At 46.9% G+C, this 21,337-nt stretch overlaps 1 protein-coding gene across 2 annotated transcripts in view; it reads left to right on the plus strand.

Moving 5' to 3' along the window:
- The window catches only part of Iqgap3 (IQ motif containing GTPase activating protein 3), a 59,709-nt gene that overhangs the window by 14,176 nt on the left and 24,196 nt on the right, over nt 1–21,337 (plus strand). Inside the window, exons 2-17 of one of the 2 annotated variants that reach the window (XM_013030521.1) lie at nt 2,129–2,285; nt 3,124–3,201; nt 4,225–4,301; nt 5,380–5,447; nt 5,536–5,649; nt 5,818–5,996; nt 6,921–6,999; nt 8,897–9,060; nt 9,647–9,734; nt 12,046–12,209; nt 15,771–15,928; nt 17,580–17,701; nt 17,974–18,137; nt 20,103–20,193; nt 20,881–21,048; nt 21,142–21,281. In XM_013030521.1, the coding sequence (XP_012885975.1) occupies nt 2,129–2,285; nt 3,124–3,201; nt 4,225–4,301; nt 5,380–5,447; nt 5,536–5,649; nt 5,818–5,996; nt 6,921–6,999; nt 8,897–9,060; nt 9,647–9,734; nt 12,046–12,209; nt 15,771–15,928; nt 17,580–17,701; nt 17,974–18,137; nt 20,103–20,193; nt 20,881–21,048; nt 21,142–21,281 (2,011 nt within the window). Of the gene's footprint in view, nt 1–2,128; nt 2,286–3,123; nt 3,202–4,224; nt 4,302–5,379; nt 5,448–5,535; nt 5,650–5,817; nt 5,997–6,911; nt 7,000–8,896; nt 9,061–9,646; nt 9,735–12,045; nt 12,210–15,770; nt 15,929–17,579; nt 17,702–17,973; nt 18,138–20,102; nt 20,194–20,880; nt 21,049–21,141; nt 21,282–21,337 lie in introns of both variants that reach the window. The other variant, XM_013030520.1, reaches the window with a different exon arrangement.

The following is a 21,337-nucleotide window of genomic DNA, read 5'->3' on the forward strand; positions in this document are numbered from 1 at the left end:
GTGCTGAGGAATCGAACCCAGGGCCTCGAGCATGCAAGGCAAGCGCTCTACCACTGAGCCACCTTCCCAGCCCTCAGGGCCTATTTTCTAATTTTTCTTCATTATTGACTTTTAATTTCTTCTTTACTAATTAACTGAAATTTTTTTCTAGAAAATGAGCTTTTCTTTGTCATCTTAGGGCTATCTAGTAACCCTGAAAGTTAGTCTGTCCAGAAAAGATAGGATACTGAATTATTTCCTTGTAACCAATATTCTTTTTAGCCAGGTGTTGGTGGCTCACTCCTGTAATTCTAGCTACTCAAGAGGCTGAGATCTAAAGATTGCGGTTCAAAGCCATCTGGGACAGGGAAGTCTTACAAGACTCTTATCTCCAATTAACAACCAGGAAACCAGAAATGGCACTGTGGCTCAAAGTGTAGAGTGTTAGCCTTAAACAAAAGTGGTCAGGGACAGCGCCCAGTCCCTGAGAGCAAGCCTGACAAAAAAAAAAAAAACACTGACAAAAAAAAAATAGTTCTAATGCTTTCTCAGAAACAGGCAAGATGGAGCAGACGGAAAATTTGGTGAGACATATGTGTGCCTGGCTGTCTTTAGAAACAGATACTTCCTTGTAGGAAATTCTGGAAGATTCCATTTGAGGAGCCCTTATTTTTGCCTTTATAAACCCACCAGCATTTATTTATTTATTTACCTTTACTAGGGTTTACTTAGGGCCTAAGCGCTATCCCTTAGTTTTTGTTCAAGTTTAGCTACCACTAGAGACCCACTTCTATTTCAGGCTTTTTGGTAGTTAATTGAAGATAAGAGTTTCATAGACTTCCCTGCCATGCTGGCTTCATGCCATGATCCTCCTGTGTGGCTAGGATTACAGGCCACCAGTGCCTGGCTTAATAAAAGTTGAAGTAGAGGCTGGGAAGGTGGCTTAGGGGTAGAGTGCTTGCCTTGCATGCATGAGGCCCTGGGTTCGATTCCTCAGCACCATATAAGCAGAAAAGGACAGAAGTGGCGCTGTGGCTCAAATGGTAGAGCACTAGCCTTGAGCTGAACAGCTGAGGGACAGCACCCAGGCACAGAGTTCAGGCCCCAGGACCAACCACCCCCCCCAAAAAAAAAAAAGTTGAAGTATTTTCACAATCATTAACTCATTGACTCTGGCAACTGCCCACTGAAGCAGACATTGTCCTCATTTTGCCAATTTTTTTGTGTGTGTGAAAATACCGTACAGAGGGGTTACAATTACATGGGCAAAGTAATGAGTACATTTCTTATCAAGCATTGTTGCCTCCTCCTTTGTTTCCTCTTCCCATCCCTTCCCATCTTTCCCTTCCTCCCCCTCCCCCCCCTCGCCATTTTGCCAATTATATAACTGAGTCTTATAGGTTAATTGAGGGACATGGAAAGTGGACCTTCTGGTTCAAAGAGCTCTGACTTTTATCCCTTCATGTTTTCCCATTCCATCAGTCCATAAGATCCCTACCATTCTCTTCCTCGTCGAAACTGACTGGTAAACCATGAACATCACTGTAGCAGATATGGACTTTTTTTTTTTTTTGCTGGTTAAGGGGCTTGAACTCAGGACCTGGGTGCTGTCCCTGAGCTCTTTTGCTCAAGACTAGCTAGTGCTTAACCACGTTGAGCCACAGTTCCACTTCTCATTTTCTGGTGGTTGATTGGAGATAAGAGTTTCATGGACTTTCTTGCCTGGGCTGGCTTTGAATCACAATCCTTAGGTATCAGTCTCCTGAATAGGATTACAGGTGAGAGCCACCAGCACGTGGCTCAGACAAGGGTTTTTTTTTTTTTTTTTTTTGTACCCAAGTTCTTAGAGAACAATGTAGACAGAATGAGGGAAGTATCAGAGTCAGTTTGGTTCAGCAGTCAAGATAGGCGACCAGGCAGATTGAGAGATTCTGTTATATAGTAGTCTATGTAACCCTCCCTGATGATGGACAGGTACAGTGTCCCTTAGGAAAGTTCTTCTTGGGTTTATGGAGCTGAAGGTTGATCAGTCCAGGTATTTGGAGTAGCTTGGGAAGAAGGATGAAGATAAAAGAATTGATGGTGGAGTGGAAATGGGGAGGGAGAGACAGGTCCTGCCAAAATGAGTGACACAGTGTTTGTGACACAGCTGGATGGAGGCCTGCCTGAAGGAGGAGCTTCCTTCCCCTGTAGAGTTGGAGGAGAGCCTCCGAAATGGAGTGCTGCTGGCTAAGCTGGGCCACTGTTTTGCACCCTCTGTGGTCCCCTTGAAGAAGATCTATGATGCAGAGCAACTGAGGTACCAGGTGGGTGTAGAGTACTTCATCTTTTACTTTCTTCCTCTCAAGTGACCCCTTCTTGCAGCTGTAAGGGTACCATAACCATAGCATTTATTGTTCAAACTTGGACACTTCTGAGGATGAAAGTGGGTGCTATTGATCATCACTCTGGGACCAGAGGTACTAATTTGTATCTTCCAATAAGGTGGGTGTACACTATCCTCAGTAGCAAGGGGCATTTGCTAGATAGGCTTTAAGATGGCCCTGAGATGTGAACTGCCTGTAGATTTTGGGTGTTCACCCTGAAGGGTCTTTCTGTCATATGCCCCTTCTCTGCTCTTGCTATCGCAACCCTCCTTTCCTCCTATTCCAACTTGGATTTTGCCTTTCTAGGAGCCTTACTGCACTAATAGCCTTATCCTGTGTTGTCCTTCCAATGTTCAGCTAGCCCATTCATTCTTTTTGTTGTTGTTGGTCGTGGGGCTTGAACTCTGGGCTTGGGCGCTGTCCCTGCGCTCTTCAGCTCAAGGCGAGTGCTCTACTGCTTGAGCTACAGCACCACTTCTGGTTTTCTAGTGGTTTATTGGAGATAAGAGTCTCACGGAGCTTCCTGCCTGGGCTGGCTTTGAACCGCGGTCCTCAGATCTCAGCCTCCTGAGTAGCTAGGATTACAGGCGTGAGCCACTGGCGCCTGGCGAGCCCAGTCATTCTTGGTGGTTTCTATCCTGTAGGGGTAGGAAATCCACAGGCTGGGTCCTCTGTTTCTACCCACCCTTCTTGAATGCTTAGTTATGGTCTGGGCCTTGCCTATAGAAAGCATTGAGAACTGTGGCAATAGATTCTTCTCGCTTTTCTTCCCTTTCAGGCAACTGGTTTGCATTTCCGTCACACAGACAACATCAACTTTTGGCTGTCTGCAATTGCCCACATCGGTCTGCCTTCGGTAACAAACCCTCCCACCCTACCCAACATTCTCTGTCTCCCTGGACCCTTTACCCCATGTGTCTTCTAAACTGCAGCTACTTGGAGCTGTGTGTCTTTGAATCAGCTTACTTGGTTTTTGCCTCTACTTCTCTGTGGATAAAAGAAGCTCAAGGTCCCCCAAGCTGAGTGGCATCACCACCATTATGCAGTGAGATACTATGTAATATAGGAGATGGGGCTCACAACAGCCAGCCATCTTTTCACAGAATTTCAGAGTGAAATAAGGACATACCATTTCCTTAGGTGGTAGACTTTAAGATGGAGGTTGAAGACCAAGACCCCAACTGGATACATGATGCATGTCCTTTCCCTCTATGGATCCCAATTTGTTCTCATCTCTGAGATGGGGTAGTAATTCCTGCTGTCTATCTCAAAAGGTTAGCAGCAGAGTCAGATGATCGGATAATTCCCCTTGTAAATAACTAGACAAATTAAGACATGATAGGATTCTATGGTGTATGAAGTTAGGCCTGATGCCAGTTGCTAGGTGACATGCCTAGGGTGACTCAGTTCTTAGAGGAGTCTCCTCCATGGGTCCGAGAAACCTCTGACTTGGAGATAGGGGTGTCACACCTGATGCCTTTGTGGTCCTTGGTAACACATACCTCACTGGTCCCTCCATGGAAGCATGGCCAACTGCTTACCCTTCTGACAAGAGTCTCAGGTAAGGAGCACAGGCTCACCGTCACTGTAAGCGACCAGGGCTTGTTTTTCCTGGAGCATGTGGCTTTCATTCAGCAGCCTCTGTAGCCTCATCTCATGTTCAGTTAATCCAGGGCACATGTGACTGTGGTTGAGTCTTGTTTTAGTATGTGTCCTCACTGCCTTTTTTACACTGGAATTGATGGGAGAGATTGACTTAGAAGGCCCAGGCAATGGGAGTATATGACTCAAGTTGGAAATGATATAATGCTCAGCCTTTTCTATACCTAGGACTCTTTAAAAGTCCCCAGTTGCAATAAGAGGCTGTTTTCCTCTCTAGACCTTCTTCCCAGAGACCACAGACATCTATGACAAGAAGAACATGCCCCGGGTGATCTACTGCATTCATGCTCTCAGGTGAGTTATGCCAAATTTTGTCATCCAGCTTCCTCTAGGTGAATATAACTAATCATCAACAGCAACAATGACAGCAGGAAGGAGGGAGGGTAGTCCACAATAAGCACTTCTTAGGATAGTGTGGATTTAGGTTGCATGGATGTGTTTAGCTTTTGCCCCTGTAGGTAAATGGAAAGGGCAGGCAGGATAAGGTCTTCAGCTTGTGACTGGGGTATAAAGGAATCAGAATAGGACTCCTCAACATCCCATGAGAACCTCTTATTGTAAATAGGGAAGGCTGGCCATCAGCAGCTAAATCAGTGACAGTGACTGACCAATTCTGACATACTGGTTTGTCATCTCTTCCTGTCTTCACTTCCCATGTCAATTTGTACCTCCATCCCTGGACTTAGAAAGTTGTCTTCTTGCTGTGTGTGTGTTTTTTTTTTTTTGGCCAGTCCTGGGCCTTGAACTCAGGGCCTAGGCACTGTCCCTGAGCTTTTTTGCCCAAGGCTAGCACTGTACCACTTAAGCCACAGTGTCACTTCCAGCTTTTTCTGTTTATGTGGTACTGAGGAATTGAACACAGGGCTTCATGCATGCTAGGCAGGCACTCTACCACTACACCACATTTCCAGCCCATTGCTGTGTTCTTTCTACTGCAGTGTGTTCTTTGTGAAGCCTTCCCAAACCCACAGGCCTCCCACAGGATCCATTTCCTGTTTGTAGCTCTCTTTTTTTTTTGCCGGTCATGGGGCCTGAACTCTGGGTCTGGGCGCTCTTCAGCTCAAGGCTAGTGCTCTACCACTGTAGCCACAGCGCCACTTCTGGCTTTTTCTGTTTATGTGGTGCTGAGGAATCGAACCCAGGGCCTCTTGCTTGTAAGGCATGCATTCTACCGCTGAGCTACCTTCCCAGCCCCCTGTTTGTAGCTCTTGACTCAGGCTGATAGACATTAAAATTTCTTTATGTGGATTGAGAACAAAGGCTGAGTGATCTTCATCTTGGGCTCCTTGTAATCTTTCCTACAAACCTCCTATGGTCAAGAGTGTTGAAGTGAGTAGATGCCAGTGACACCCAACTCTCTATTCTTTCTCAGTCTCTTCCTCTTCCGGCTGGGATTGGCCCCTCAGATCCATGATCTATATGGAAAAGTGAAATTCACAGGTAAGCACAATTCCTTTTTCATCTACCAGTCTGAACAGAGTCTTGAGATTTCTGGGCCTGATGAAAAGCACCTGTGGTATCATTGCAGCTGAGGAACTCAGCAACATGGCCTCTGAACTGGCTAAGTATGGCCTCCAGCTGCCTGCCTTCAGCAAGATCGGGGGCATCCTGGCCAATGAGCTCTCAGTGGATGAGGCTACAGGTAGGGTCTGGGCTCTGGCCAGTAATATTTATAGGCAAGATAGTCAGGTTGCCTTTCTCTGAGAATACAAAAGGAGATGATTGTATCAGAGTGGTCTGCTACTGCTTTTGCTCTGGTCTGGGGTCTTTCTGGCCTTTTGACCTTGTTTCCGTTCCCCCCTCCCCCCAGTCCATGCAGCTGTCCTTGCCATCAATGAGGCAGTGGAACGAGGGGTGGTTGAGGACACCCTGGCTGCCTTAAAGAATCCCAGTGCTCTTCTGGGGAATCTTCGGGAACCTCTAGCAGCCATCTACCAGGAGCTGCTGGCCCTGGCCAAGATGGAGAAAGCTGCCAATGCCAGGAACCACGTAAGGAAGAGGCTAGGGATGATGGGGTGGAAAAATTGCATAGTTAGAAAATCTCGGGGCTGGGAAGGTGGCTCAGTGGTAGAGCGCTTGCCTTGTATGCGTGTGGACCTGGGTTCGATTCCTCAGCACCACATAAGCAAAAAGAAAAAAGCCAGAAGTGGCACTGTGGCTCAAGTGGTAGAGTGTTAGCGTTGAGCTGAAGAGCTGAGGGGCAGCGCCCAGGCCCAGATTTCAGGCCCCACGACTGGACCCCCCCAAAAAAAAAAGTGTCAAGTGAATCCAAAATTTCTATTCATTTTGTCTTAAATTCCAAAGGTGCTTCTTAGCAAAACTGTAGCTTGTCAGTGATTTTAGAGAAGTAGGAAAGGAACTTGAGAAAAAATATGAATTCAGAACAGACAGCTAGAGAAGTTCAAGAGGGATATCTTTAGGGAGGTGTGTGTGTGTGTCTGTGTGTCTTTGTGTCCTTGTGTCCGTCCTGGGGCTTGAACTCAGGGCCTAAGTTCTGTCCCTGGCTTGCTTTTTGCTTTAGACTAGGGCTCTACCACTTGAGCCTCAGCTTTCCTTCTGGATTTTTTGGTAGTTTAGTGGAGATAACAGTCATTAGACAAAAGTCTGTCTTTAAACAGTGATGCTCAGATATCAGCCTCCTCAGTAGCTAGGATTATAGGCATGAGCCACTAGCACCTGGCTTCAGGGAGACTTGATAGAGCTCTGGAGAGTGGAATAGGATGAGATTATAAATTCTAAAGGTTAGTATGGCTTAATTGTGTCAATGCCACAAGTTTACCATAATTTCTTCAGTCCTAAGTAGACTGACCTTTGGTCTTGGAAAAGTTCCCCTAGAAGAAGAAATGGGTAGGGAAGAATAGAAAATAATTACATTGGTTTTCCCAGATTCCCCTCTCAATATAGTTTCTGCAGGATGACAGAGAAGGTCAGGACATCTATGACTACTACCTAACCCAGGCTGAAATCCAGGGCAACATCAACCATGTCAATGGTAAGATATAGGCAAAAGGGGTTGAGGCACTCTCAATACTCTCTAACCTGAGAGGTTTGACGATCACATACCCCCCCCACTACCCTCCCCCTCACGCCCCCATTATGGGGCTTGAACTCTGGGCCTAGGCACTCTTTCTGAGTTCTTCAGCTCAAGGCAAGCACTCTACCCCTTAAGCCACAGCACCATTTGCAGTTTTCTGGTGGTTAATTGGAGATAAGAATCCCACATAGGGGGACGGTGGGGATGTGGGTATGAGAAGGGATGGGAAGGGGAAACAAAGGAGGAGGCAACAATGCTTGATAAGAAATGTACTCGTTATCTTGCCCATGTAATTGTAACCTCTCTGTACTACGGTATTTTCACAATTAAAAAAAAAAAAAGAATCCCATGGACTTTCCTACTTGGGCTGGCTTTGAACCGCAATCGTCAGATCTCAGCCTCCTGAGTAGCTAGGATTACAGGCATGAGCCACCGGTGCCCAGCTGAAGATGGCTTTAAATGGAAGACTTATGACCTCTTTTAGGCCAGCTCTTGCTTCAAGGAAAGATGCAAGTCTAAGGAATAAATGTTTTGCTGTCTGGCCATTGGTAGAGAATGGTACTTGCCAGAGAGGCTTCTGTTTATATGGAGGCCCATGAAGAGGAAAGGATGGAGGCAAAAAGGGAATGCCTTTCAACTTTTGGTGCTGGGGGCCAGGGGCGGGAGGGGCGGGGCAATTGGACTGGGGTCCTTCAAAAAAGAAGTGTGTCTGGGGGACATGGTTCAAGTGGTAGCACACCTGCCTAGTAAGTATAAAGCCTTGAATTCAAACCCCAGTATTGACAAAAAATTGTTTTAGAAGGCAGTATATCAATGCATGGTAGATAGTATATATCTCAATATTTGGGAGGCTGATGGAGAAGACCCTGTATAAGGGGAAAAAAAGGAGCTAGGAGAAAACAAGTGGTAAAGTATTTACCTAATATACAAAAGGCCCTGGGTTCAACCCCCAGCACCACAAGAAGAGGACACTGTACCCTGTTAAGGTTAGGATGTCCTCATGGTCTAAGATGGACAGATAGAAAGGCTATGAAGGCTAAAACAAAAAATTTGGCCAGGGGCTGGGAATGTGGCTTAATGTGGCTTAAATTTCTCGGTACTACATAAACAGAAAAAGCTGGAAGTGGCCTTGTGGCTCAAGTGGTAGAATGCTAGCCTTGAGCAAAAAGAAGCTCAGGGACAGTGCCCAAGCCCTGAGTTCAAGCCCCAGGACTGGCAAAAAAAATTTAAAAAAAGAAATTTGCCAGGTGCCAGTGGCTCATGCTTGTGATCCTAGCTACTCAGGAGGCTGAAATCTAATGATTGGGGTTCAAAATCAGCCCAGGCAGGAAAGTCTGTAAGACTCTTACCTTCATTTAACCACCAAAAAGCTGGAAGTAGAGTTGTGGCACCAGTGGTAGAGAGCTAACCTTGAACAAAAAAAAGCTCAGGGACAGCACCTAGGCTCTGTGTATAAAGACTTCACCAAAAAAAAGAATAAAGTGGGGCGCTGTAATCCTAGCTACTTAGGTGGCTAAGATCTGAGGATTGCGGTTCAAAGCCAGCCTGGGCAGAAAAGTTTGTGAAACTCTTATCTCCAGAAAACCACCAGAAAACCAGAAGTGGCTCTGTGGTTTAAGTGGTAGAGTGCTCGCTTTGAGCTGAAAAGCTGAGGGAAAGCACCCAGGCCCAGAGTTCAAGCTCCATGACCAACCAAAAAAAAGGAAGTTTGGGCTGGACTATATGGACCCAGGAACCACGGGGGCAAGGATAGGGGTGATTCTGAACAAACAAGAAGAAAGTCAGATTACTATGACTGGGCTGAGGAGAGATGGGCTTTCTACACTGTTCCTCACTGAGTCTTGGTCTTCTTCAGTCTGTGGAGCTCTGGAAGTTGTTGATGATGCTCTGGAAAGACAGAGCCCCGAGGCCTTGCTTGAGGCTCTTCAAGATTCTGCCTTGGCCCTCCGAGGGGTAAGGAGAGACTTTGCTGACTGGTACCTGGAACAGCTAAGCTCAGACAGAGAGCAGAAAGCACAGGTCAGTCTGTCTCTTACCTGACATCCCTCTGTCTGACTGTAGGATGGGAAAGGACCTCTTACTTGGGCATCACCACTGTCCATCCTTTGTATTCTGCAAGTGCAGACTCCATATATAAACGGTTAAATTACCCAAAAGCTTAGTAGACCAAACTGTTCAGCTCTGCCCTTTGAGTCCCTCAGACTAAGAGAGAGCCAGGGGCAATCCCTGGCAATAATATGCTTCCTTGTTGTTGAGTTGGGTGTCTCAATTAGAAATTTTATTCTTAGTGCTTTGGCTTTCTTTCTAATACTATTCATACTTGTATTATCTACATCATTATTTTAGATGATACTTATAAGAAAGTTAAAGATGAGTTAAAAAGGATGAGTGGGCCAGGCCTAAAGGCAGAGGGCAGAATTGAGGGTGGGTGACTGAGTGGACCTGGAGCTCATGTTAGCAGCATGGCCAAGAGGATTCTCTTTTTTTGTTCTTGGTTGTATGGGGTTTGAATCTGGGGCCCCATGCTTGCTAAGCAAGCACTGGTTGACTTGAGCCACACCTCCAGTTCTTGAGGATTCTCTTCTGTATCTCTTCCCTCTTTTAGGAACTGGGCCTGGTGGAGCTTCTGGAAAAAGAGGAGGTCCAGGCTGGTGTGGCTGCTGCCAACAAGAAGGGTGATCAAGAACAAGCCAGTAAGTAATCTCTAAGCTGAAAATGTCTTACTGCCCTATAAGAGCATCACTTCTTGGCTGGCTTCTATGTTGAGCAAGGCCAACTGTTGACCAGTTTCTCAGCCTGGCAAAGACTTCTCCCCTCTTCCAGGCTCTCTGGAAGGACACTACAGATAAGTTCATTAAGGCCTTAGAGATGAGGACCTGTCAGTATTACACAGGACTGGACCCCTGAGCAGGCAGCTTCCTTTTTGGTAGTTCATTTCAACCTGCACAGTTTTAGTGGGGGGAATTTGAAGTGTGGTGATTTCCTAGATAAGAGTGAATCTCAGCCAAGTGCTGGTGGCTCACGCCTGTAATCCTAGCTATTCAGGAGGCTGAGAACTGAGGATCGCGATTCAAAGCCAGCCCAGGCAGAAAAGTTCGTGAAACTTATCTCCAATAAACCAACAGAAAACTGGAAGTGGCGCTGTAGCTCAACTGGTAGAGCCGTAGCCTTAGGCTGAAGAGCTGAGAGACAGTGCACAGGCCCAGAGTTCAAGCCCCACGACTGACCAAAACAAAAAAGAAAAAAGAAAAGAGTGAATCTCATTCTAATAACTCAATTCCCCTTAAAAACATACCCAAATACAATCATGTATTCAAGACTGAATTAGAACTGGGTGCTGGTGTCTCACACCTGTAACCCTAACTACTCAGGAGTGTGAGATCTGAGAATTACGGTTTAAAGCCAGCACAGGCAGGAAAGTCAATGAGACTCTTATCTCCAATTAACCACCAGAAAACCAGAAGTGGCGCTGTGGCTCAAGTGGTAGAGCGCTAGTCTTGAGCTGAAGAGCTGAGGGACAGCACTCAGGCCCAAAGTTCAAGCCCCACGACCGACCAAAAAAAAGAAAAGAAAAAAAAAAAAGAATTCATTATCTCCCTGCAAGAGGTTGATCTGTCTAGAAAGAATGGAGAAAAGTAGAGTGCTCAGTCAGACTGCATCACCTTGTGAACAGCAAACCTGTTACAGTTGCTTTACACAGTCTTGACTCACAGTCAGATTTGAGGTAGCTCAATAACCATTTACTTTTGTATAACAGCCTTCAGACACCAGCTCATAGTAGCCCCTAGGCTCCTCCGGGCTAGCTGCCTACCTTATCTGATCACTTTGTTCTTGGTGCTAGTTGCCAGAATAATTGCTCAAGCATAGATCTGATCTTATCTCCCTGAACATTTTTTTTTTTTGTCAGTCAGTCATGGGTCTTGAACTCAGGACCTGGGCATTATCCCTGAGCTCCTTTTGCTCAAGGCTAGCACTCTACCACTTTGAGCCACAGTGCTATTTCTGGTTTTCTAGTGGTTAATTGGAGATAAGAGTTTCATGGACTTTCCTGCCTGGGCTGGCTTTGAACCTGGATTCTCAGATCTCAGCTTCCTGAGTAGCTAGGATTTCAGGCATGAGCCCCTTGTTGAACATCTTTGGATCTTCCTGGATTCTTCCATTATTTACCCTACCTTCCTATCTTCTTGGTCTGGCAAAAGAGACTTTTCCTGAGTTCTCCCTCATCTCTTTCTTTCATATTCCACCCAACTCAACTAAACCAAACAATCTGCTCTTCCTGTCTATCCCCAGCCTTTCCCAACACAAGGCCCTCTGGGCTTCTAGATTACATTTCTCCCATATTTTCACCTGTCAGGAGCAGGTGAAAGCAGCTCCAGAGCTGTATCAGAGGCTTCTCTTCTGTGAAGTCTACTCACTCCCAGCTAGAATCCCTCCTCCCCTGTACTGCCAATGCATCTTACCTGGGGGAGTGAAAGCATTTCTAAAATGGCATTGACAGCTATGCCATACTCCCCAGTAGATTGAATGCTCCTTGAAGACAGTATCCACATCTGCCGGGCATTTTATAAGCCCTAGAGTTTGTAAGCTCAAACTACACCAACACACTGTAGCCCTTCTTAGCCGGAAGCTGGTTTCTTATTCTGCTGTGCTGTCACCAAGGCTTGGTCCCTAGAGCCCCTTGACTCACCTCATCTCAGTTATACTCCATAGCCACCTGTCAATCTTGGTCTCACCACCTTAGAAATTCACCTCTGCCATGACAGCTACTGTGAGTTACATGCTGAGCTACTCAACTTCTAGGCTTGACAAATTGCTGCTTACAGAGCCTCTTCTTAAAGTGATCCAGTCCCTTTTTCTCTTGAACATGTAGAGATTCATTATGAATCAAGCAGAATGGCTTTCTCAAGCATTTACAAAGCCATCTCCTCTCAGAGGACCTAAATGGCTAGGAGAGAGGGCACAGAATGCCCAGCCTATGCAGTCTCTTGATCTCCTCCCCTGCAGTGCTCCAGGCTGTGCTTCGGATCAACAGAGCCATCCAGAGGGGAGTGGCTGCTGACACTGTGAAGGAGCTGATGTGCCCCGAAGCCCAGCTGCCCACAGTGTACCCATTTGCCTCCACTGTGTACCAGCAGGAACTGGCAGTGCTCCAGCGGCAGCAGCAGGGGGTAAGCCTCAGAAATGCTCGACCGGCTTTGGGGTTTCCAAGCAGCCAGAGGCTCAGGGGCAGCCCATCCTCTCAGGACAATCTGGAATGCTCACCAGAGATTAGGATGGGGGAGAAGAGTCTGCCTTGCCTTATTGAGCATTATGGGAGCTAGTACCCTTGAGTAAACATTGCTTTACAGTCAATATTTAGTCCCTGTCAGGTGAATGTTATTATTTGTATTTGAAAGATGAGGAAACAGGAATGCAAAAGTTGTCACTTGCCCCTCTGTGTGATTGGAGCACTTGGAGTGAATGAAGCCAGATGTGCTGCAGCTCATGCTTCGAACTACTCACTGTCCTGCCTCTAGTGTGGCCCTTGCCTAGGGTTCTCCCCATCTGTCACAGGACTTAAACTCCAGCTGAGGGGCTAGGAAGAGAGGAAGGAGAGGAGTAAATGATGTAGCCAGAGACATCAGATCAAGGAAGCAGAGGAAGCAGAGCTGAGAGGCTGGGAAGGCTTCCTGGAAGAGAGAAAACACAATAGAGAATCCCATCCACAACAAGCATTTATGAAATGTCTACTTCAGGCATGAACTAGACATGGGTACTACCTACAGGAAAGGGATAGTCCCAACATATGAGTAACTATGATACAAGAAAACATCAGAAAAGTACCAAAGGTACAAGTGCATTAAAGCGGTTAAGGTAGAATTTAGAGATCAAATCTTAACCATGTGTGTGACATTGGGCAGGTTATTTACCTTCACTGCCCCTCAATTTGGTCATACATAAAATCTGGAACAGCTGGGCATTGGTGGCTCATGCCTATAATCCTAACTACTTAGGAGGCTGAGATCCAGGATCACAGTTCAAAGTCAGCCCAGGCAGGAAAGTCCATGAGATTCTTATCTCCAATTAACCACCAAAAAACCAGGAGGCACTGTGGCTCAAAGTGGTAGAGCATTAGTCTTGAGCAAAAGAGCTCAGGGATGGCACCCAGGTTCCAAGTTCAAGCCCCACAACCAACAAAGAAAAAAATTAATTACAATTGGAAAGAGTTGTATATTTATCTCAAAATTGTCATAAAGACTCAACCAGTTAGCACACAAGCTATTAAAGTAGAGCCTGACATACATTTTTTTTTTGGGGGGGGGTCCATTCGTGAGGCCTGAACTCTGGGCCTGGACGCTGTCCCTCAGCTCTTCAGCTCAAGGCTAGCGCTCTACCACTTGAGCCACAGCACCACTTCCGGCTTTTTTCTTTTTGCTTATGTGGTGCTGAGGAATCGAACCCAGGGCCTCATGCATGCAAGGCAAGTGCTCTATCACTGAGCCACCTTCCCAGCCCTATTATTCTTGTTATTTACAACATCTGTAGGAAACAAGAAGGGTGCTCCTGACACAAGGAGCAGCATAAGCTCCTCCTATATTTGAATAGGAGGAAGAAGAGAACCAGGTAGGGAGGTGGGGCCAGGACCTCCTAGTTTGCATTGCAGTGAGGAGGTGGCCACTTCATCTTCATCTCTGTGCCCAGGGTCTAATTCTTTTGTGGTTGTTATTTTTTTTCTTTTTCTTTTTCTGGTCATGGGGTTTGAATTCTGGGCCTAGGCATTGTCCCTCAGCTCTTCAGCTCAAGTTGAGTGCTCTAACACTTAAGCCTCAGTGCCACTTCCAGTTTTCTGGTGGTTAATTGGCGATAAGAGTCTCTCAGACTTTCCTGCGCAGGCTAGCTTTGAACCATAATCCTCAAATCTCAGCCTCCTGAGTAGCTAGGATTACAGGTATGAGCCACCGGCACCTTGTTGTTACTTTTTTTTTTTTGGTCGGTCATGGGGCCTGAACTCTGGGCCTGGACACTGTCCCTCAGCTCTTCAGCTCAAGGCTAGCATCTACCACTTGAGCCACAGTGCCACTTCTGACTTTTTCTGCTTATGTGTTTTTTAGGAATCAAACCCAGGGCCTCATGCATGCAAGACAAGCACTCTACCACTAGACTAGCTTTCCAGCCTGTACTTTTTTTTTAAATTAATTTTTTTATTGTTATTATAAAGGTGATGTACAGAGGTTACCATTTCATGTCAGGTAATAAGTACTGTTTTTTTTTTTTGTCATTCATGGGGCTTGAACTCAGAGCCTGGGCACTGTCCCTGAGCTTTTTTTTTTTTAAGTCGGTCGTGGGGCCTGAACTCTGGGCCTAGGCGCTGCCCTCAGCTCTTCAGCTTAAGGCCAGTGCTCTACCACTTGAGCCATGTGCCACTTCTGTCTTTTTCTGCTTATGTAGTGCTGAGGAATCAAACCCAAGGCTTTATGCCTGAAAGGCAAGCATTCTACCACTGAGCCACCTTCCCAGCCCCTGTCCCTGAGCTTTTTCCCTCAAGGGTAGCCCTCTTCCACTTTGAACCAGTTTTCTAGTGGTTTATTGGAGATAAGAGTGTCATGGACTTTCCTGCCTAGGCTGGCTTTGAACCTCAGATCTCAGCCCCCTGATGAGTAACTAGGATTACAGGTATGAGCCACAGGCACCTGGCTATGAGTACTTTTAAAAAAAAATGTTATTATAAAAATGATGTACTGGGGCTGCAAAGGTGGCTCAGTGGTAGAGTGCTTGCCTTGCATGCATGAGGCCCTGGGTTCGATTCCTCAGCACCACATAAGCAGAAAAAGCAGGAAGTGGTGCTGTGCCTCAAGTGGTAGTCTTGAGCTGAAGAGCCGAGGGACAGTGCCAAGGCCCAGAGTTCAACCCCCACGACCGGACCCCCCCAAAAAAAAATGATGTACAGAGGGTTAAAGTTACATAAGTCAGGTAAAGAGTACATTTATTTTTGGACAGTGTTACTCCTTCCTTCACTTTCTCCTAGTTTTTCCCTTGGTTGTTACTTTTTTTTTAGATGAGATCTTGTTATATTACACTGTCCTTGAACTAATGATTGATCTGCCCAGCCTCTACTGCTGGGATTACAGGCATATATTACTATGCCTAATCCTAGTATAGCTCTTGGTGTGAAGTAGGGTCCAGAGGTTGCTGGCAGAGCTCACTGGTTAAGTGTAAGCTCTGCAGTCAGGCAGCAGAGGTTTTTGTTGTTGTTGTTGTTTGGTTTTTTTGGAGGGTTAGTCATGGGGCCTGAACTCTGGGCCTGGGCGCTGCCCCTCAGCTCTTCAGCTCAAGGCTAGAGCTTTACCACTTGAGCCATAGCACCACTTCCGTCTTTTTCTGCTTATGTGGTGCCGAGGAATTGAACCCAGGGCCTCATGCATGCAAGGCAAGCACTCTACCACTGAGCCACCTTCCCAGCCCTCAGGTAGCAAGGTTTAACCTACATTATGGGCCATGGGCTGAGCTAGGACAGGGGGCCATTAATGATACCTCCCTATTTGGCTTGTTATGAAAATTAACTGATATTATATTTGAAATCTTTGTAAGTGTGCACATAACATTTCCAGGTGATGAGTGTTTTACTGTTAGTAAATGAATGTGAATTTCATTGGAGATGGAGATAGGGATGTTGAAGAATACTGGGGCAGGTTGGCACCTTCCCCAGGCTCTAGCAGTCCCTTTGAAAACTATTCTCTCTTCTACTGCAGGAACTGAGCCAGGAGGAACTTTTTGTGGCTGTGGAGATGCTCTCAGCTGTGGTACTGATTAATCATGCGCTGGAAGCCAGGGATACCCAAGGCTTCTGGGGCAGTCTGGTGAACCCTGCTACAGGCCTGGCCCAGGTGGAAGGAGAAAATGCTCAGCGGTAAGTAAAGTCTACCTATAAGTTGGGGTACAAGGATGGAGAGAAGGTAGCTAAGATCCAAGGGTCCTCCTGCTTTTTTAATTTTTATTTTATTTATTTATTTGTTTATTTATTTTTTGCCGGTCGTGGGGCCTGGACTCTGGGCCTGGGCTGTCCCTCAGCTCTTTAGCTCAAGGCTAGCACTCTACCACTTGAGCCACAGAGCCACTTCCAGCTTTTTCTGCTTATGTGGTGCTGAGGAATCGAACCCAGGGCCTCATGCATGCAAGGCAAGCACTGTACCACTGAGCCACCTTCCCAGCCCCAGTCCTCCTGCTTTTTAACTGGACTTCTGTATAATGCCCTGTTCTTGGGCCCATGGCCACCTCTTGGTCTGTTCACAGTTCCCTGGAGAGAGTAGGCTTATGACCACTCTCATTTCCTCCACTGATTTATTCTTCTCCAGAAAATGTTTGAGTACCTATCCATGTGCCAGATAATAATATCTGGTGCTGGGAAATATAGAGAACAAAACAAAGTTCCTGTAAGTAAGTCATCAACTTACTTACAAGTGGAAGGAGACGTGATCTGAAGGGCCTATAAGCAATGAGTAAAACAAATCAAGACCAAGGGATAAATCATGGGACACATATGCAGATGGCTCCTGAGTTAAAGGAATTATTAGAAAGGGACCTGAGGAACCCAAATGATTACCAGCAGGCTGTGTAGGGCAGAGGCCTGAGAAGGAATTGTACAGTATAGATTCAAAGAACACTGGGAAGGGATCAAGGTGTGGCTCAATGGTGAGGCACTTGCTAAGTAAGTGCAAGGTCCTGGGTTTAATCCTCAGCACTGCAAAATACATGCCTACAGGAGAGACGAGTGAGGCAGGGGAAGTGTGGATGAAGATGAAGTAGCAGACCCAGACCATGGAGGTCTCTGGCTTTTATTCCAAGTGAAGAAGGAATTGAATCAGATGGGTTGAATGAGGAGGGAACTGGTCTGACCTACTTTAACAGGATTATTTTGCCTGCTGAGCTGAGAATCTACTGCAGGGGTACAAGGGGAGAGACAGGGAGACCTGTTAGACACTATTGGAGTAATCTGGTGCGGGATGACTGGGGCTTGGCCTAGGATGGCAGAAGTGGAAGTGGTAAGAAGGCATCAGTGTGTAGATTTGTTCTGAACACAAAACTAACAGGATTTGGTAGGGGAGCGATATGGAGTCTGAGAGGAAATGAAATGTGGTAGGCCTTCCAAGATTTTTGGTAAGAAAAGAGAGATAGAAAGGGCACAAAGGTTGATGAAGAGTATCAAGAGTTCAAGTGTTAATTGGACATTTACATGCAGATATTGTGGCCGCTGGGATACATGAAAGTTCTAGTGTCCTATTGGGAGTCCTTAGCATATATCACTGAAAACCGTGAGATCTGTTAGGATTGAGCCTGCAGGGAGAAAAAAAAAGTCTGGAAACAGAAATTTGGGGTATTTTTATTTAGAAGTCAGGAAAGAGCCAGCAGAAGAGGCTTAGAACAGTGTGTGAGGGGAAATGAACACCAGTGACCAGAAGGTCACACGAGGAACCAGATCAAATGTACCCATCTTCCAGTTTGCCATGAACATGCCACTCACCTTGCTCACTCCTTCTCACTCTCTCTCTCCCTGCTGCTAGTTACTTTGATGCTCTGTTGAAGCTGCGACAGAAGCGTGGTATGGATGAGGCCTTCCTGAGCTGGAATGACCTGCAGGCCACTGTGAGCCAGGTCAATGCCCAGGTCCAGGAAGAGACAGATCGTGAGTGCAGTCTGTAGCTGGGATGGCGTGGGGATGGAGGGGGGGGGGTGCGGGTATCAGCCCCACATGGCAGCCCCTTCCCTTAGCCATAAGTCTAGGGCTGCTACCCATCCAGATCTCTTCTCTCTCTCCCCCTCCCTCTCCCCCCTTTCTCTCTTTCTCTCTTTCTCTCTCTCTCTTTTTCTCTCTTTCTCTTTCTCCTTCTCTCTTTCTCTCTCTCTCTCTTTCTTTCTCTCTCTCTCTCTCTCACACACACACATACACACACACAGAGATTCTTGCAGTCAGCCTTATCAATGAGGCTCTGGACCAGGGCAGTCCAGAGAAGACGCTGTCTGCCCTGCTGCTTCCTGCTGCTGGCCTGGAAGATGTCAGCCTTCCTATTGCTCCTCGATACCATCTCCTCCTCGTGGCAGCCAAAAGGCAGAAGGCCCAGGTGAGATTAGGCTGGCCAAGTTGGTGGGCCCAGCATGCCCTCTGGCCAAGCTCCAGCCTGATGGATAATTATAGTCCCTTTCTGGGGTGGATGGGGCATAAGCAGGTTTCCAATGTGATGGGAGAAGCATGCCACCCACACACACACCCCCCCCATTGCCAGGGCACTTGGAAGTGTTGGCTGGATTCCTCACTCTAATCCTTAGTGGTCACCTGACCTTGAGCAAATCCTGGTGTCTCTGAGCTCTGTATCTTCATCTGTAAAATACTGCATTCCCTGCTCTGAGGCATCTCTCGGAATGAGGGGAGAAAAGAAATCAAGGGAGCTGACAAACAGGGCAGGGATTTGTACCTGAAATTCCTTGAGTATGTGGCAGCAGACAGAGCGATTGAGAACTAGGACTTCTGAGCCAGACTAGATGTTTGCATCCTGCAGTTTGACCCTGCAGTATCACTCACTGTTTCCTCACCTGTAAACTTGTGACGATAATGAGCTGATTGCAGTGAGGTAATATGACAGTAGTACTAGCTAACAGTTCTCACTCTACGCCAAGCATTGCTTTATGTACCTTGCAAATATTCATCAGAAAGTGTTTTAGAATAACACGTGGCTCAGTAAAATGTTAATTTCAAAATCTATTACTAATGAGGAGAGTTGGGAAGGTATAGAGTCTAGAGTTGGGTGTCAAACTGACAGTGTGGCAGGTATGGGCCTCCTTGGCCTGGGGTCTCATGTAATCATCTCAGTGCTTTGTGGGATCAGAGGAAGATGGAACAAGAATAGGAAAAGAAGCATGTTATGCTATAATCCTAGCTCCAAGAGGCTGATACAGTTCAAAGCCAGCCCAGACAGAAAAGTCTACAAAACTCCATCTCTAAAACAATTAGCAAAAAGCAGGGCTAGAGGCTTTGTTCAAGTGGTAAAGGACCAACAAAAAAATGAATAAGCTAGCAAACAGAAGAATCTGAATTCAAGCCTCTACCCACCAACCAACAAACAAACAAAACAAGGAAGAAAAAGTCAAGGTCATGTTCACTCTGAGATGTGAATTTAAAACCTGGAAAAGGGGGAGTGAAAGTGGGTAGGTGTAGCCTCCAGAGTAGGCTGCTCCTCGACATGATTGAGGCACAAGGGCAGGGAATGGAGCTGTTGAAGATGGTGGGCAGGACTGGAGATACAGCCTAGAATGTGTAAGACCCTGAAATTATCACTAGCTATCACTGGAAGAAACGAAGGTGGCAGACACTGATGGTATAAGAAACTAGAAGAAGCTGGGCACTAGTGGCTCACACCTGTAATCTGAGGATCTCGGTTCAAAGCAGCCTGGGTAAGGAAAGTCTGTGAGACTTAACTCCAGTTAACCACCAGAAAACCGGATGTGGCACTGTGGCTCAAGTGGTAGTGTCCGTGCCTTGAGCTAAAGAGCTCAGGGCCAGCGCCCAGGCCCAGAGTTCAAGCCCCACAACTGACCAAAAAAAATAATAAAGGAAGAATCTAGAAGGTAAGTTGAACCCTATGGTGATTCTCAGTTAATGCTTGGACAAATGAAAGCAGAAAAGTACCTTCTGAGTCAGATATTGGTGGCTCACGCCTGTAAGCCTAGCTTCTCAGCAGGTTGAGATCTACAGATCATGGTTCTAAGCCATCCCAGGCAGAATAATCAGCGCCTCTATTTCTAATTATCCAGTAAAATGTCAGAATGGAGACATGGCGTAAGTGATAGAATGCCAACCATGAGTGAAAACAGCTGAGCAAGAGCACAGGCCCTGAGTTCAAGCCCCAGTACTAGTATAAATAAGAAAAATGCCTCTTGTATCTGACAGCCCTTCAAAGGATCCACAAGGCTATGCCTACACAGGCAGGAAGAGGGGAATGGAGATTGTCATCCCTATGGCTTGAAGTTTGGTTCTGCCGGGCGAGTTGGCCAGGGGTCTTATCTCTTTTCCATGTCTCTCAATTTTTCAGGTGACAGGGGATCCTGGAGCTGTACTGTGGCTAGAGGAGATCCGCCAGGGAATAGTCAAGGCCAATCAGGACACAAATGCAGCTCAGAAAAGTAAATGGGCCAGTCAGGAGCATTGGGTGGGTAGGGAAGGACAAGGCTGGACAACAGCCCAGAGGGGCAGTGCCCACTCCCTTGCCTCTCCTTCAATTGCTGAGGAGAGGCAGGCCAAATCCAGAACAGGAGGTTTGCTGCAGACCACAGGGTGGATTTCCTGGCAGACAGCTGGGCAGGAAATCCTCGGGAGTTGGGAGCCCATAGTCCACCCGCTGCTTCCTTCTATGCCTTCCTGTGGCCACTTTCCCTGCAAAGTAAGCCAGTGCAATCACATGGAGGCCAAAAATCCATCTCATTTCTGCTGCTAGTGTGAGTTTAGATTCCAACAATTAGCTCTGGTTACAAAATTGTAGTATTGGGTAGGGGAAAAAAAATGGTTGGCAGAAATTTGGGAAAACAGGACCAGTGCAAGCAGACACTGACATACGAGGCTGAGTGCTGAGGAAGTCCATTCTCTGGGTCTGAGGGCTGGAAGGCCTGCCTTTAAGCTCCAGAATGAGCTGATTCTGCTTTTCCCCTGCTGCTGCCTAACTTGGCCCCTTTACCTCCTGCAGCAGCCCTTCCTGACTGCTACCCCTTCTTTCCTCTCCATTACATAGGATGATGTTGTATCCTTTCTCTGACTTCCACTCTATGGGAGGGAACTCAGAGAGGGACTGACTGCTGTCTCCTGATGTCCAACAGTGGCCCTTGGTGTAGCTGCCATCAATCAGGCCATCAAGGAGGGCAAGGCAGCCCAGACAGAGCGGGTGTTGAGGAACCCCAATGTGGCCCTCCGGGGGATAGTTCCCCACTGTGCCAATGGCTACCAGCAGGCTCTGGAAGATGCTCTGGCAAAGAAGCGACAACCAGGTAATATTCCCAGCCTGACCTTCCTCATCTCTGCCTGCCCCAGCCACCTCTTGCCTCCCGTGAATCTTTTCTGCTTACCTGATTCTTGCACAGGGGACACAGCTTTCTGGGTCCAGCATGCCATGAAGGATGGCACTGCCTATTACTTCCATCTGCAGACCTTTCAGGGAACATGGGAGCAACCCTCTGGCTGCCGCCTCAACACATCCCACCTGACCCAGGAGGAAATACAGGTTGGCAATGCCCCTGCCAGGGTGGGGGGGATTATGTGTGGGGTATGCTTCAGGAG

Source organism: Dipodomys ordii, unplaced genomic scaffold, assembly GCF_000151885.1.
Source record: "Dipodomys ordii isolate 6190 unplaced genomic scaffold, Dord_2.0 Scaffold131, whole genome shotgun sequence".
Lineage (NCBI taxonomy): Eukaryota > Metazoa > Chordata > Mammalia > Rodentia > Heteromyidae > Dipodomys > Dipodomys ordii.